The sequence below is a fragment of the Cnephaeus nilssonii genome (genome assembly GCF_951640355.1).
Source record: "Cnephaeus nilssonii genome assembly, chromosome: 7".
NCBI classification, from domain to species: Eukaryota; Metazoa; Chordata; class Mammalia; order Chiroptera; family Vespertilionidae; genus Cnephaeus; species Cnephaeus nilssonii.
Window position 1 is genome coordinate 72,430,504 of NC_137078.1, and position 15,421 is coordinate 72,445,924.

General features: G+C 56.0%; 1 protein-coding gene across 1 annotated transcript; it reads left to right on the forward strand.

Annotated features, from left to right (window-relative positions):
- Positions 1–5,032: 5,032 nt before the first annotated feature.
- Positions 5,033–14,462, forward strand: BSND (barttin CLCNK type accessory subunit beta; the record flags this gene model as incomplete). Its single annotated transcript, XM_079777858.1, has 4 exons — positions 5,033–5,209; positions 11,005–11,096; positions 12,837–13,106; positions 14,027–14,462. The coding sequence occupies 4 exons, from the start codon at positions 5,033–5,035 to the stop codon at positions 14,460–14,462; spliced, it is 975 nt and encodes a 324-aa protein (XP_079633984.1).
- Between the last annotated feature and the right edge of the window lie 959 nt (positions 14,463–15,421).

Consider the following 15,421-nt stretch of genomic DNA (forward strand, 5'->3'; position numbering starts at 1 on the left):
CTCTCTCTCTCTCTCTCTCTCTCTCTCTCTCTCTCTCTCTGAAATTCCTAAAGGGTTAATGGGATCCCCGCTGGGAAGCAGAGCCCAGCCTCCCTCCTACCCCAAAGCGAGGCCCCTCCCCCAGGCAGGTGAGTTAATGAGTTGCAGGTTGGCCAGGAGGCACCTCCTTTGCCTGGTGGGAGCTGGAAGGCGTGGAGGGCCGGGTGGGCTGGAAGACTGGAAAACCCTTTTCTGCTTTTCTCTCTGTACCAACTAATCTGAGAGGCCCCAGCAGGGGCAGTGACTTGCTCAAGGTCACCAGCACCTTGGAGGTTGAGTCAGAGCCATGGAGCCAGTCTCCCATCAGGCAAGGCACCCGACCGATCCTTCTGAGCTGCGGTGGCCTCGCTGTGAACTGGGGACCCTTGTGCTCCGGGGCAGGGCATGGGGTGGAGAAGCCATGTGAGGCCGGGTCTGCCATTCCACAGCCCCCGGTAGGCACCGGTTTGCTTCCTGGTTTCTTTCCTCCCGGGCCCGGCTGTTGGCGTCTTCACCACTCAGCGGCCACATCTGGTGCCTGCCGCCAGGCCTGGGATGCCAGGGACCCTCCGAGCTTAGGCCTGAACCCCACTTTCCCTCAGCTTATCCTTCCGGTTGGCTGGTGAGCCTGACCCCTGCAGCTCTCCACCCCAAAGCAGTCAGAAATTTCCCAACTGTAAATTTCCACAGCACCCCCCTCCTCCCCAGCAACTAATTCTAAACATTGTTCACTGCAGTCTTGTCCCCCTGGGTTTCTGCTAGAGCCTGGCCATTGCCCCTCACTGCCACCTTCTCTTCTTGCTTCCTCTGACCTGACCTCAAAACCAGAGGATCGTCGTAAAATTAAAATCCGATCTGTCATTCCGCTGCACACCCCTTTTAGAGGCTCTCTGTTGACCCCTGAGAAAGACGGTGGGAACCTTAGCGTGACCCCAGGAGGTTCCAGCCTGTGCTTCCTCTCCAGCATCCCTCTCCTCCGGAACTGACGCCCATCCCTCCGTTCCCAAATACCAGTCCAGAGCCTACCCTGCTCCAGCCCCGAGGATCCTGCAGCGAACAAAGCCCCCGCCTGGGCACTCGGGTTCTAGTTGAGAAGACAGACAAGAGACAAGATGAATAAACGATGTATACAGTATGCATGATGGCAATGGGTACTATAGAGAACAGGACAGCTGGGGAGGACAGGGAGCACGGGGGGAGGCGGGGAGGTGGCGACATCACCCCAGGGAAGACCTCACCGGAAAGCTGACATCTGGATAAAGACTTGAAGGAGGTGAGGGAGGGGGCCGTCACATATCTGGAGGAAGAGCATTACAGGCAGCAGGAATGGCAAGCGCAGTTTACCCTTTCTAGGGTGCCTGTGTGTTCCACGGAGAGCACGGAGCCAGAGTGGCGGGAGGGAGGGAGTGAGGGGAGGCATGGCAGAAAATGAGTTCAGAGGGGTGGTGAGGTGGGCGACATGGACCAATTGTCTAAGCTCCTCTAGGCCATTTTGAGGTCTTTGGCTTTACTCTGGTAAGACAGAAAGTCATTCCAGAGTTCTGGGCAGGAGTGACAAGGTGTGACCTGGCATTTGGATTGGAACGAGACTTAGGGGGCAAGGGTAAAAGCAGAAAGCACTTAGGGGGACAGCGATGTGGGGGCTCAGACCACGCTGATGAGCAGGAGTGGGGGGAGAGAAGTGACTGGATTCTTACGCCTTGGAGGTAGAGCCAACAGGATGTAGGTGTGAGACGGGAGGTGAGGATAGAGCCAGGATATGTGGGCACTGGCCCGGAGAACTAGAGGATGGAGTTGACCTGGGAGGAGTAGGTCTGGGGAGGGAGGGGAGGAGCCTGCAGTGCAGGGGCAGGTGTGTGCATAGCATTTAGAGTTGCGTCTCCAGCCCTGGTCAGTGCTTGCTTGCCCTGGGCTTTTGCACACGCCGGTCTCTGTCTGAACTGCTTTGATTGCCCTGACAGAGCTCCAGCTGACTCCTCAAGGATCCCTTCTGTGACTCTCCCCTTCATTCCTCGCCCCAACCCCCCCACCCCCCGTCTCTGCTTGGTGCACGTGTTGGACCATATTTTACCCCAGAAGGAAGGACCAAGTGCCATCCCTCTCTGAAACCCCGTGTGTATCAGAGTGCCTCATGCCTCCGAGTGTCCTGCACGTAGCAGGGGCTCAGCAAGAGACTGAGGGGACCGGTTTGAATCCTGGCTCTACTATCGACAGGTTCGGAGACCTTGAGGCGCTCACCTTGCCTCCATGAACCTCAGTATCCGCATCTGTCAAATGGGTGTGATCTTTCCCCTCCCTGCTTCTGAGGCTATTGTGAGGATCTTAAATTCCGTAGACGGGAAGAAAACAGTGGTTAGCGCGCCCCCTGCTGGAGGAGGACAGACTCCTCAACCTCTCCCTCACTGCAGGGGAGGGAGGTAAAGGTCCGAGGCCACAGGGAGGGGAATGGGAACCAGGGGCAGGTAACCCAGCACTGTCAGAGAGAGCACCATGCACACCTGTTTGTCCCCGCGTATCTCACATCGGCTCTGTGGAAGCGGTTAGATTAGACCCATTTAGCTGAGCGCCTCCTTGGCCCAGAGCTTCTTACTCCTCACATTTAATTTTTTTTATAAAGAGGAGATAAAAAGGAGAAAGGAGGCTGGGTCGTAGAGAGGAACGGAAGGGTGGGGAGAGGAGCAGAGTGCTCTGGTGCCTGGGAGGCCTCTCAGGAATGGTTAAGGACCAGATCCATCTATATTGGGGTTGGGGGTGTGGGTCCCAGTCCCTGCTCAGCCACAAGCTCAGTTTGGGGAGATCTTGGCCAGTCCCTTCTCCTCCCCGGCCTCAGTTTCCTCGCCTGTGAAACGGGCATAATAACGCCTCTCCTGCTCCCCTCTACCAGGCGGGCGGAAGGACAGGGGCATGACCCAAAGGGTGTGAAAGCGCCTTGCCGAGCGCATGCTACTCCGCCACAAGGGGGCGCGAGGGGCTCCCGCTGGACCGGGACCACAGAGATCCGCTCCCACCGCCCAGGAAGCCAGGACCAGAGAGCGCAGGCTGGGCCCCTCTGGACCTGGGGCCCGCGCTGCTTCCCTTCTCTGGTCCTCTCTGTAAGACCATGATAATAGTGTTTCTTTGGTGGCTCCTGCCCTTCTGATGAGCACAGATTACAAAGCATTTTCTCTTCCAATAGGTCCTGCACAATACCAGGGAGGTGGCCCTGATACCACCCTCAGTCCTCACTCAGGTGACAAAACTAAAGCCAAGCCAGGCCGGTGTGGCTCAGTGGTTGAGCACTGACCCATGAACCAAGAGGTCACTGGTTCAATTCCAATCAGGGCACATGCCTGGGTTGCAGACTCAATCCCCAGTATGGGGCATGCAGGAGACAGCCAATCAATGATGTTTCTATCTCTCTATTCCTCTCCCTTCCTCTCTCTCTAAAAATCAATAAAAACCAGATATTTAAAAAACTAAAGCCAAGAGTGGAGCCACCATCTTGGGAAGTCAGACCTGGACTGGACCTGGTGACTCTCAGCCCTTCTCTGAGACCCTCAGCAGCCTTTCCCCGGGAGGCTCTCCTGAGCTCTGTGACAGGGGCCTCCTCTGGACCTGGGGCAGTCGCTGCAAACCCGCTGGGATCTCAGAGCTGATGAAAGAGAAGCCGCTGCTGGAAAAGGTGTGTGTGGGCAGAACAGCAGGCAGAGGGTCTGGTGTGAGTGTAGGTGCGGCGTCCAGAAGCACAGCTCTTATTGGGGAGAAGGGGGACAGTGATGACAACAAATAGGAAAATCTCCAACCTACTAAGTCAGGATGCCAAATAGAAGCAACGATCCCACATTAGCAATCACACGCTGTACAAATGACAAGTTAATGTTTTCTTTTAAAGACGTTAACTGACAGTCCCCATTTTCCTACAACCCTGTAAGGGAATTTGGTTCTCCCCATCAGCCTATCTCCAGAACTGGAATTCCACCATTACAATGTCATTCTTAGAACTAAGGCATCTTCCTAGATTAGAAGGCAAGGGAGCTGCTGTCAGTCATTCACACCCTACAAGGGCATCCAGGCACCTGAGCCTTTCTGGGAGCAGCTCACAGAGGAATCCAGGGAGCCCAGGCTAGCAGACAGATCTGTCCTGGGATATGCTGTAATTATCCCCATTTTACAGAGGAGGAAAACTGAGGCACAGGGAAGTAACTTGATCAAAGTCACACTGTCCCAGGGTAGAGGACCCAGAACCCAAGTCCAGGCAATGTGCCTGCCCCTGGAGCCCGAACTCTTAACCTTCCTGCTACAGTTTGGGAGTATCCCAGGGTGGCTAGGGGCATGGCCTCTGGGTTCCAATCCCGGCTGCTGTGCCTTTTCTAGCTGTGTCACCTTGTGCATTGGTGTCCTCATAAAGTCTGTGCCTCATGGGGTTCCCCTTAAATGGGTACTATGCTAGTATAACATGTTTAGGACAGTGCCACCATCTGTAAATATGGGCTATTGTTCCTGAACCTCAGAGGCCACATGACCTTGAAGAGTCCAGAATGCCTCAGGATTCTAAAATGCCAGCCTGTGGGATCCTGGAACCTCCCAGCGGCATTCTGATGTGTTTGGGCTACGCACTGGACCCGCCTTCCCAGGACTGGACGGTGTGGGCACCTGTCCACCCAGCTCAGCCCCACGCAGGCAAATGAGGTGATGTCAAAGCCCTGGCCGGGGCCCAGCTCCTGGAACCACCCCTCTCCCTCCTGGCTTCTCCCTCACTCTGAGCCACACACACACGCTAGCTGGGCCCAGAGGGAAGGTGAAGGAGTGAAGGTGGTGGTGGTGCTGGGCCCATTGAAGCGTAGCTGTTGCCTGGAGAAGGTGTGGCCCAGGAGCTGCGGCGGGGCCTGAGGGACCTGCCCCCTCTGCAACTCTAAGTCCGGGTTTGCAGTGACCCCAGAGCCTCATCCCTCCGGGTGCGAGGAGCGTGAGTGTCCACGCAGGATCGCGGGCACCCTCGGTGGGCAGTGAACGGCCGCGGCCTGGCAGGGCGGCCATGGCAGACGAGAAGACCTTCCGCATTGGCTTCATTGTGCTGGGCCTCTTCCTGCTGGCCCTGGGCACGTTCCTCATGAGCCACGACCGGCCCCAGGTCTACGGCACCTTCTATGCCATGGGCAGCGTCATGGTGATTGGGGGCGTCATCTGGAGCATGTGCCAGTGCTACCCCAAGGTAGGCAGAGGTGGGGGCAGGTCTGCTGGGGGCCAGAGGGCATGGCTGAGCCTCTATTCCAGGCATAATGCCCATCTTTCAATCTTCTTTTCATCTGTCCGTTGTGCACTGCCTTTTCTCTCCACTCATCCATCATCTGTCCGTCCACCCATCCATCCCTCTCTTATCATAAGGATTGATCAGAAGCCCCCCTGGATCTGGAGCGCTGAACTAGGCCCATGAGGAGACACAATGAGACCCAGCACACACTCATCCATGTGCTTGGAACCAAAGTAAATGAGCGATGGCCACCTGCCCGGCAGTCCTGCGTTCACGGTGCAGCTCAAGCCTCCTCTGAAGTTCCATTTTCTAGCGCAGAAGCCCAAGGCTGGACAGGTGCGGTCCCACCGCTCCTAAGTGTCAGGCTTTGGAGCTCAGATGTGTGTGATTAAGGCTATCGCTGCGTCCCAGTGCTGCTGAGAGTGCTGGTGGGTCAGGCATCACCTCGATGCCGTGGGTTGGCTAGAGCCCTGGCCTTTAGAGTTACAGTGGCCTCCCGGCCTGGTGAGTGACTTAGTGATGGGGAGGGCACGGGCGTGGGAGTCCCGGGTTCTAGTTCCAGCTCTGTCCCAAACTCTCTGTGTGACCTCTGTCATTTTCCTACATTTGCAGAATGGAGCCCCACACTCCCATTTCTCCCAGTTCAGAGTTATTGTGAACAGAGAAGAGATGGGATGTAGGAACGTTCTATAAACTGTAGGGCATTCTATGTAGGTGAACGGCTGCCACCCTTACTGTTATCGATCCCCCAACAACCCTGTAGGGGGAGCATGTCAGGAGTTGTAAGCCTTTAGTGCTCAGAGAGGTTGTGCGGCATTTCCAAGGCCACACAGCTGGTCAGACAGACCCCAGGAGACAAGAAGAGGCGCATGGGTTCTAACTTGGGCTCTGCCGCTCACTGCTTGGGAGACTTTGGTCGAGCCCCTTCCCTCTGTGAGCCTCAGTTTCCTCATTTGTACAATACATGAGTCAGGAATGGGGATGGGGGAGGGGGTGCATCTAAGGGCCCTGCTGGTCCAGGCATCTAGGGCTCTAGGCCCCAGGCAGCCCCCACCACCTGTAGTCTCCTCCTCACCTCCCCCTTGGGTGGCTGTACTGGGGGGAGGGGGTGTCCAGGGGAGGAGGCAGGAGGGAGGAGGCTCCTGGGGGATTAGGCCTGGCTCTCCCCAGCCCTGCCCCCTCCACGGGCCAGCCCCGGGCAGGCTGTCAGAATGTTTGGTGTTGGGGCGGTCCTGGCTGGTTTGTAGTCATTTTCCCAGCAGTTTACAGTCAACGCGCCTCTGTCTGTGCAATGCCCTGAGCACAGGTCACCGGGAGAAGAGGAACGTGGGGCCCAAGCCACCTCCATAACCAGCTCCATCCTCCTCCTCCCCCGTGATGAGCTGGACCCTGGGACAGCTGGGGCGCAGGGGGTAGTGTCCTTGCTGCCCTCTCCCCTTGACCAGAGGTGGCTCTGGGGTGGTGGGCAGTGACTGGGTGCCAGCGGATGAGGGAGAGGGGGAGAGGGAATATTAGTGTGTATTAATGAGTAACTGTTGATAGGTCCACGTGTTCCTGTGCTGTGGAGGCAGCAGTGTGGGGTGGAAACACGCTTTAGTGTCCAACAGGACCAGATTCAAATCCCCCCTCCCTCGGCCTCACTTCTGTGACCTTGTCAGCGGGAGTCTCCCTGCCTCCTGAGCCAAGTGGGAGGGACCAGTGGGGTCTTGTATGTGGGGGACCCAGCATCCCACCTGCCACAGAGCTGGTTCAATGCATTATTCTCAGGACAGGCGTTTGTGGCCTTGGGCGGCCTCTGTGTGTGTGGGTGTTAGATCCGGCACATGAAGGGAGGGAGGGAAGTGTGATGTAAACCAGAGAGGCACACTGGAGGGGGGGAGGGGGGCTGTCTCCAGCCCTGGCTCCTTGGTGCCTGGGCTGTCAAAACCCTCAGCAAATGCTGGTGCCCATCCTCCCCTCAGGATCCTCCCTTGCCTGATAAGTGGGGATTTCTAGGTTGAAAGAAATATAAATATAAGGGACTGGAATAAGCCAATTAAGATATGGGGGCTAGCGTTAGCCAATACCAACATGAATTCAGCTGTCCCTCTGTGTGAGGGGCTGGGGGACCCACGGGGAAGACACTTTTCTGCCTGATGGGGAGGGAGTGGGCTTCTCAGAGAAGATGAGCTGAGCTTCGTGGGCTAAGGAGAAGTTCACCAGGCAGAGAAGATGGGAAAGACATTCCAGGCAGAAGGAACAGCGTGAGGAGAAAGAGCAAGGCCGGCGGGGGGGGGGGGGGGGGGCAGCATGGCTACAGGGGGTGGGGTGGGTGATGGAGGAAGGCAAGGAGGAGAGGGGATGGGGCTCAGCTCTGCAGGGCCCGAGATGCCATGCTAAGGAATGTGGACCTTACCCTTCAGTTGATGGGACAAGAGAGGGACGTGATCAGCTTGTTAGCTGAGAAAGTTGTCAGGCTGACATGGGGGGAGGAAGGTCCAGGGGCAGCCAGACCAATGGGGAGGCTCCTTCTCTGGTCCAGGTGAGAGATGATGATCTCCTGGACCAAGGCAGGGTTGGAACCAGGTGATCTCCTGGACCAACGCAGGGCTGGAACCCAAGACCAGGAACTAAGAAGACATTTCTACTTCATCTAATGTATACAGTACCTGCTGTGGCTGGACCGTGGCACTGAATTTCTCAGCCGGGCTTGAGAGAGGAGGAGAAATCAGGGGAAGTCTAGTAGGTGCGGCAGTGTTAGCTGAGATGGGGTAGGGGAGCTGAGAAAGGGGGGGGGGGGACTGGCAGAAAAGCAGTGCCTCTCCCTGTCCAGCTTCTGCCTGTGCCCATGGGTGCCCCCTCCCTACTCCTCCCTGTTCAGCTGGAGCCCAGGCCCAGGCCCCTGATTGGTGGTTGATGGTTCTGTCCTCTCCATCAGCTCTTTCCTCTGCTCCCTCCTTTTGGGGATGGCTCTGCCTAAACACAGACCTGTCTGCACTCTCTGGCCAAGAACTCCTCCAGGGAACTCATTGGTTCTGGATAAAGACTGAACTCCTTAGTCTACTGTTCTGGGCTTTTCATGGTCTGATCTCCCCTCCCTAGCGTCAGCTCTGCTTGTCCCCCTCTCTTAAAAGGACTTGTGTTCTAAGATGCTCCAGTCTTTCCTTCTCCTTCAGGCTTTTCACAATGGCAATGATGATGATGATGATAATGATGATGATGGTGATGGAGGTGATGATGGTTATGGTAATGATATGATGATGATGTTGATGGAGGTGATGATGGTAAGGGTGATGGTGATAATGATGGTGATGATGATGATGATGGTGATAGTGATGATGATGATGGTGATAATGATGATGATGATGATGGTGATAGTGATGATGATGATGATGGTGATGATATGATGATGATGTTGATGAAAGTGATGATGGTAAGGGTGATGGTGATGATGATGGTGATGGTGATGATGATGATGGTGATAATGATGATGATGATGATGGTGATAGTGATGATGATGATGATGGTGATGATATGATGATGATGTTGATGAAAGTGATGATGGTAAGGGTGATGGTGATGATGATGGTGATGGTGATGATGATGATGGTGATAATGATGATGATGATGATGGTGATAGTGATGATGATGATGATGGTGATGATATGATGATGATGTTGATGAAAGTGATGATGGTAAGGGTGATGGTGATGATGATGGTGATGGTGATGATGATGATGGTGATAATGATGATGATGATGATGGTGATAGTGATGATGATGATGATGGTGATGATATGATGATGATGTTGATGAAAGTGATGATGGTAAGAGTGATGGTGATGATGATGATGATGGTGATGGTAATGATATGATGATGATGTTAATGGAAGTCATGATGATAATGGTGATGGTGATGATGATGGTGATGATAAGGAGGAAGATGGTGACTGGATCATGAGATATTGAGGCAGAGGAAAGGACAGCTTCTTAAGAGTACAGAGCCAGCTGGCAATTGCAGGGCATCCTTAGTGGGTGTGGGAGATACCCAGGCCCCTGCCTTATACCCAGACATTTTGGAGAAGCTTACCCCTCTCAGGAGTTCTAAGAACCCCTCCATCCGTCATTCCTGTCTCCTCAGCAGGAGGGAACTTTTCTGATGCAGACAAGAGTCTCTTACTCACTGCACTCTAGGGGAAGGGAAAAGGGCACTGCTATTTATGAACCTGGTACAACACAGAGGGTCTCATCAAATATTTGTTGAAAAAATTTTCAGTTGAGGAGAGCAAGACTCAGAAGGTAACTTCATCTTCAGTTGCATCCAACTCTTACTTACTGAGCAGCTACTATGTGCCAGGCATTGTGCTGGGGGTTCCTTATGTATTATCTTAAGGAATCCTCATAGCAACTCCAGGAGAAAAGCATTGCTAGTCTTATTTTTTAAAACTGTGATAAAATACACAACATAAAATTTACCATCTTAACCAATTTAAGTGTTAATTGCATTTACATTGTTGTGCAGTAGCGCTCCAGAACTCTTCATCTTACACAACTTCTCTTTACCCAGTAAACAATAACGCCTCGTCCCCCTCCTGCCCGTCTGCAGCAGCCACCCTTCTGCTCTCTGTCTCTGTGACTCTGACTACTCTAGATTCCTCATACAAGTGGAGTCATACAGAACTTATCTTTTTTGTGATTGGCTTATTTCTTCGTGTTTTATCCAGAACTTTATTCCTTCTTAAGGCTGGCTAGCGTTCCCTTGCATGGATAGACCACATTTCATTTATCCATTCATCTGTGTAGGGAGGGACACTTGGGTTGCTTTCGCCTCCTGACTACTATGAAGAATACAGCAAATAGCTCTTTGAGGATAGCCCCATTTTACAGAGGAAGACAGGGGGGCTCTGGGCGGGCAGATGGCCTGCCCAAAGGAGGGTTCTCACCCAGTGTCCCCAAAGGCAGGCTCCTTCTGCCTCATTCCATTGCCTTCTTTTTTTTTTTTTTAAATATATTTTATTGATTTTTTACAGAGAGGAAGGGAGAGGGATAGAGAGTTAGAAACATCGATGAGAGAGAAACATCCATCAGCTGCCTCCTGCACACCTCCCACTGGGGATGTGCCTGCAACCAAGGTACATGCCCTTGACCGGAATCGAACCTGGGACCCTTCAGTCCGCAGGCCAACGCTCTATCCACTGAGCCAAACTGGTTTTGGCTCCACTGCCTTCTTTATGACCTACTCCCCTCCGCCACCCCGTGCCCACCCCATGGGCCGCACGTGCAGAGACCTCTTGATTCCTGAAAGTTCAGGGACAGGGACTGGTGGGCACACCCCCAGTCCTTTGTCCCCCATCACAGCCTCTTGTGTCAAGAAACATGTTCCACTCACTTGCCAGCTATGGACCAAGTGCCGGGCACAGTCTGGGAACTGGATGAGGACCTGGCAAAGGACAAGATGTGAGCAACTCTAGGGCAGGGATGTTTGTCCCATCCACTCCCTGCTGACCCCTCGGGCCTACAAGAGTGCTTGGCACACAGCAGGTGCTCAATACATGCTCGTTGGGTGAATGTAGAGCCAGGTGGGAGCAGGAGCCCAGGGTTCCATCCACCCACTGGTGCTGGCCCTGAGCAGACCCCTGTCCTGTGAAAAGGGGAAGCCCTCCCTGGTGGGCCTCTCTCCCCGGGCATGTGGGGAGGTTAGGCCGTGCTCTGGGGGGAGCAGCGGCCCAGGGCGTGTGTGGGCAGCTGCAGAGAAGCCGTCTCCCCTTTGCCCTGCAGGTCGCCTTTGTCCCTGCTGACTCTGAATTCCAAGGCGTCCTGTCCCCAAAGCCGCTGGGCTTGCTGGAGAACGGACTCACTGCCGAGAAGAGGTAGGTGCTGGGCCCTCTGTGCTTGGGAGGGGGGAGGGGGAGGAGCAGTGACCCCCTGAGTGAGGCAGTGACCAAGTCCTCCCTTACAGAGGAGAGTGAGGGGGTGGGGTGGAGGGTGGACAGTGCCTCCTCCCCTTGCTCCAGGCTCTGGCCAGGCCTTCCCACCCTACTAAGAGCATCCTGTTAGAAATCATGGGTTCTTCTGAACTCTCAATTCCGTGAGGCAAGCATTAGCACTCCGATGAGGAAACCGAGGGTCAGGGCTTTATCCTGTCTTTCCGTGAACTAGTGGCAGACCAAGATCAAAATCAGGTTTGACCCTAAATCCCAAAGAGCTGTGACTACAACTACAGTACACCAGGGCCATGAGCATGGCCCCGGCACAGCCCAGGGCTCCGCCGCTGTCTGCTGTGTGACTTTGGGAAAGTGGCGTGCCTCTCTTTGCCCCCTCTGTAAAATGGGGACATTAATGGCACCTTCTTCCTGGGGGTTCAGTGAGAGGATACTATAAGCCAAGTGCTAAGAACAGAACCTGGTGCATGGTGGGCCCTTGCTAAGTGTTTGTCATCATCAGTAAGAAGAGCTTCCTTTGCATCACAGGCTGAATCAGACATTTGCCCCCATGTCCTCCTTCAGTCCTCACAGAAACCCTGTGATGGGGAGCGGAGGGGTGTCCAGCCTTTTATACAGATGTGGAAACCGAGGCTCAAGAAGTGTAAGCACAAGCCTCAAACCCACGGGGAGTCGGTGACAGATCAGACCAGACCTGCTTTTGTCTCTGAAGGCGGCAAGCCGTGGCTCAGCAGGACATGGCAGGGAGAGCCAGCCTGGGAGAGACGGGACCGGCCGCCCCTTCCGGCCCCCGGGGGCTGTCACTCCGTGCTCAGGAGGCCTGGTGCAGGTCCAGGGTCCGGCTGGGCTCTTGAACGCTCTCTGCTTTGCTGGGGGAAGGAAGTCCTGATGGCATTTTATGTTCCTGGCACAGAGCGCCCAGATGTTCTGGGGAATGAGGTGACAGGCCCTGGGTGGGCATGGGCGCCAGCCTCAGGACCGGTCGCGTGGGGAGAGCAGCTGTGACGAGCCCAGGCTCGTGCTGCCCGGAGTTCCGGGCTCCTCCCGTCACTTCTCAGCCGTGGGACCCTGAGGGGACCTAGTCTCTGCACCTCACTTTCTGGAGGGACTGGAGGGAGCAGTAGGAAATGTGATGTCTGAGCCCCAGCACCAGGCCCGCTAGTCTCGTGCCTCAGTTTCCCTCAGTACCTCCCAGAGTTAGGGAGAGGATTGGATGAACTGCCTGACAGAGCCCGGCAGACAAAGAGCAACTAATTACTGCTGCTATGTCCTCATTGGAAAAATGAGAATGATTATTCCGCTTAAAGGTGCTCAGAATAATCATTCTCACTTTTCCAGTGAGGACGTAGCATAGCCTGTTGCCAACCCAGCCAACTCAGCCCATGAGACTGGTCTTCCTTTTGCAGTTGCTCCCTGGGGGTTAACTTTGGAGACTCGGCGTGAAAGGCACACGGGCTGAGGGGCTGAGCACTGCCACCTCCCTTGCCTCGCTGGGCCTCAGGCTCCCCATCCACGAACTAGGTCCATAATGACGCTGAGGGCCTCTTGGAGAGCAGGGAGGACCAGGCGGCCAGAGCGGGTGGGCCAGGGACAGCACTGATGTCTGCCGAATGAATCCTTGCCCACCTGCCTGTTCTCTCTCCTGCCGTCTGCTGTGCCCGCAACTAGCTCCCAGCCCCCCTACGTCAGGCTGTGGGAGGACGCCGCCTATGACCAGAGCCTGCCCGACTTCAGCCACATCCGGATGAAGGTCCTGGGCTACAGCGAGGATCCCCGCCCCCTGCTGGCCCCTGAGCTGGGGCGGCAGCAGCTGCAAGCTGGTGACAGCGGGGAAGGTGGCCCTCGCGACGCTCAGGCCTGGATGGAGGCTGCTGTGGTGGTCCACAGGGGCTCGGATGAGGACGAGGGAGAAAGAAACCCAACTCACAGCAGTCCCAGGTGCGTGTGCAGAGTGCAGGAGGGGCGATGCTGCCACTTCTGGGGTGAAGGAGGAGGGAGGTGGGCCATGAGGGCTGGTTGGGTACATATGGGAGTCGAGAGGGCAGTGGGGTGGGGACACTCAGAGGGCGGCAGGTGTAGCAGATGCATGAATCGGGGCTTAGACAGGCCTGGGTTCAAATCCCAGCAGCACTGCTGTATAACATTGGCAAGTTCCTCACTGTCCTGAGCCTCAGTTTCCCCACATGGGAACAATTCCTCCCACCTCTGAGGGGTGTTGTGGAGATGGAACAGTGCATTTAAGGGTCAGCATACCATAGACCTCTGCACTGCCTAAACGCCTGTCATGTGTGGCGGGGGGCGGGAGGCATGGAGCCAGAGGACCTGAGTTCAAATCCAGACCCTGCCCCTGATGTGCTCGTGACCTCAGGCAGGCACTCCCCACCCCGCCCTGTCCCTGGATGTTTATGAATTGGGTTCCTTATTCATCCATGTATTTGCTCATCCTACCACTGTTCCTGGGCACCTGCTCCCCACCAGGCCTGATGGCCCCCTCCCTGCAGGAGCTCTGGGTCCAATGGGGGAGGCAGGTGAGGGGGCAGAAGGTGACACCCAGGGAGCTGGGGGCTGAGGGTCCAGAGGAGAACCCTGAGTGATGGGAGGAGTGGAGGGATGACCTGGTTTGGATAATAACATGATAATGGCTCATTTCTTGAGCACCTACTAGGTGCCAGGCATTGTGCCAAGTGAACACAGGATCTGCTGTAAACCTCAGAGACTCCAGAGGAGTAAATATTCTTATTTCACTAAGGCCCAGACAGGGGGGCTCGCCTGCCCTGGGCTTGCAGCCAGTGGCGGAGGCTCAGACCCAGGCGATCTGACTCCAGCTACCCTTGCTCTCTCTGGCTTTGTCCCTGCAGCTCCCCAGCCTCCCCCCGGGGTCCTGCACCTTTGGCTTCCTTCCAAGATGAAATGGATGTGGGCTCCAGTGCCTGCGGCAGCCCCAACCCGTCCCCGCCTGAGGGGGAGGAGCCTGGCCCGCCGCCAGGGGAGCCCTGGGCCTGCAGGTGCCAGCTGGACCGCTTCCATGACTTTGCTCTGATCGACGCCCCCACGTCGGAGGACACACCTCCAGCGGGACCGTGGCGGGACGCAGCCCTCCCCAGCTACGGGCAGCGGTCCCCGAGGACGGAAGAGGAGGACGAGGCTTCCGACACAGGTGCAGAGGAGCCGGAGCAGGAGGAGGAGGACTTGTACTACGGGCTGCCCGACAGCCCTGGGGACCCCCTCCCGGACAAGGAACTGGGCTTTGAGCCCGATGCCCAGGGCTTAGATGGAACTGCCCCTGGGTGCTAGCCTGGCACAGCCACTAGCCCTGTGTGATTTCACAGGGCCTCGATTTCCCTATCTGCAAAATGGGGTTGTCTGGAGTGTCTGAAGAGACAGTGGGTCCTCGAGCACCTGGAGAACTGTAAAGAAACACGCAGGAAAGGGGCGATTATTGCCAATGGATCATGGCCACTCCATTGTTACTTCGGGGGGTTAGAGCTTTGAAGGTGACATGTGATTCACTTAGATCTGCAGCAGCTGGGGCCTCCGGAGCCTTCTCTGCCTCCCCCCAGAGCTGCCTCTGAACAGGCCCCTCCTGGGGCTACGCTGGCTCTCTGATCCCCCGTGAAGGCCTCTCAGGGTGCCCGTTCCTGCTGAGTCTTGTCGTCTGCCCGGTGCGCCGTGTGATCTGCCTTCACCCAGGGCTAACCGCGTGCCCCCCACCCACGTCCCTCCTGTGGCTCCTGTTTCATGGGATCCAAAACCTTCCATGACTGACCTCTGCTGACTCCCAACTCACTCCCCCAGCAGCCCATGCCACACCCTCTGCTCCTCAACCCCAAGGCGTGTCCTACCACACACACGCATACACACACGCGCATGCACTCACGTGCACACATGTGCGCTGCTACCCACGCCCTCCCATGCCACCTCTCTGCCAGGAAGCCCTTTGATCCCTCGTCTGCCCAGCGAATTAGTGCTCGTCCTGCAAACGCTCGCACAGATATCCCTCCTCTGAAAGCCTTTCCTGCTGTCACCGCCTCCGGGGACAACGTAGTCCTGGCTCCTTCGTGCCGCCTTGGGGTCTTGCACGCTTGTCCCCGGGCCATGACTGCTCGAGGCCTGCGCCCTTGCTTTCCTCACACTGTACCCCCTGTGCCGGGTCAGTGCTCGCCGAGGGCGAACGGAACTGACCAGAGCCCAGGAAGCGTTTGCAGGGAACGTCCTCTCCCCGACTTCCCCAACGCTTAGGCTCCCCGCCCTTC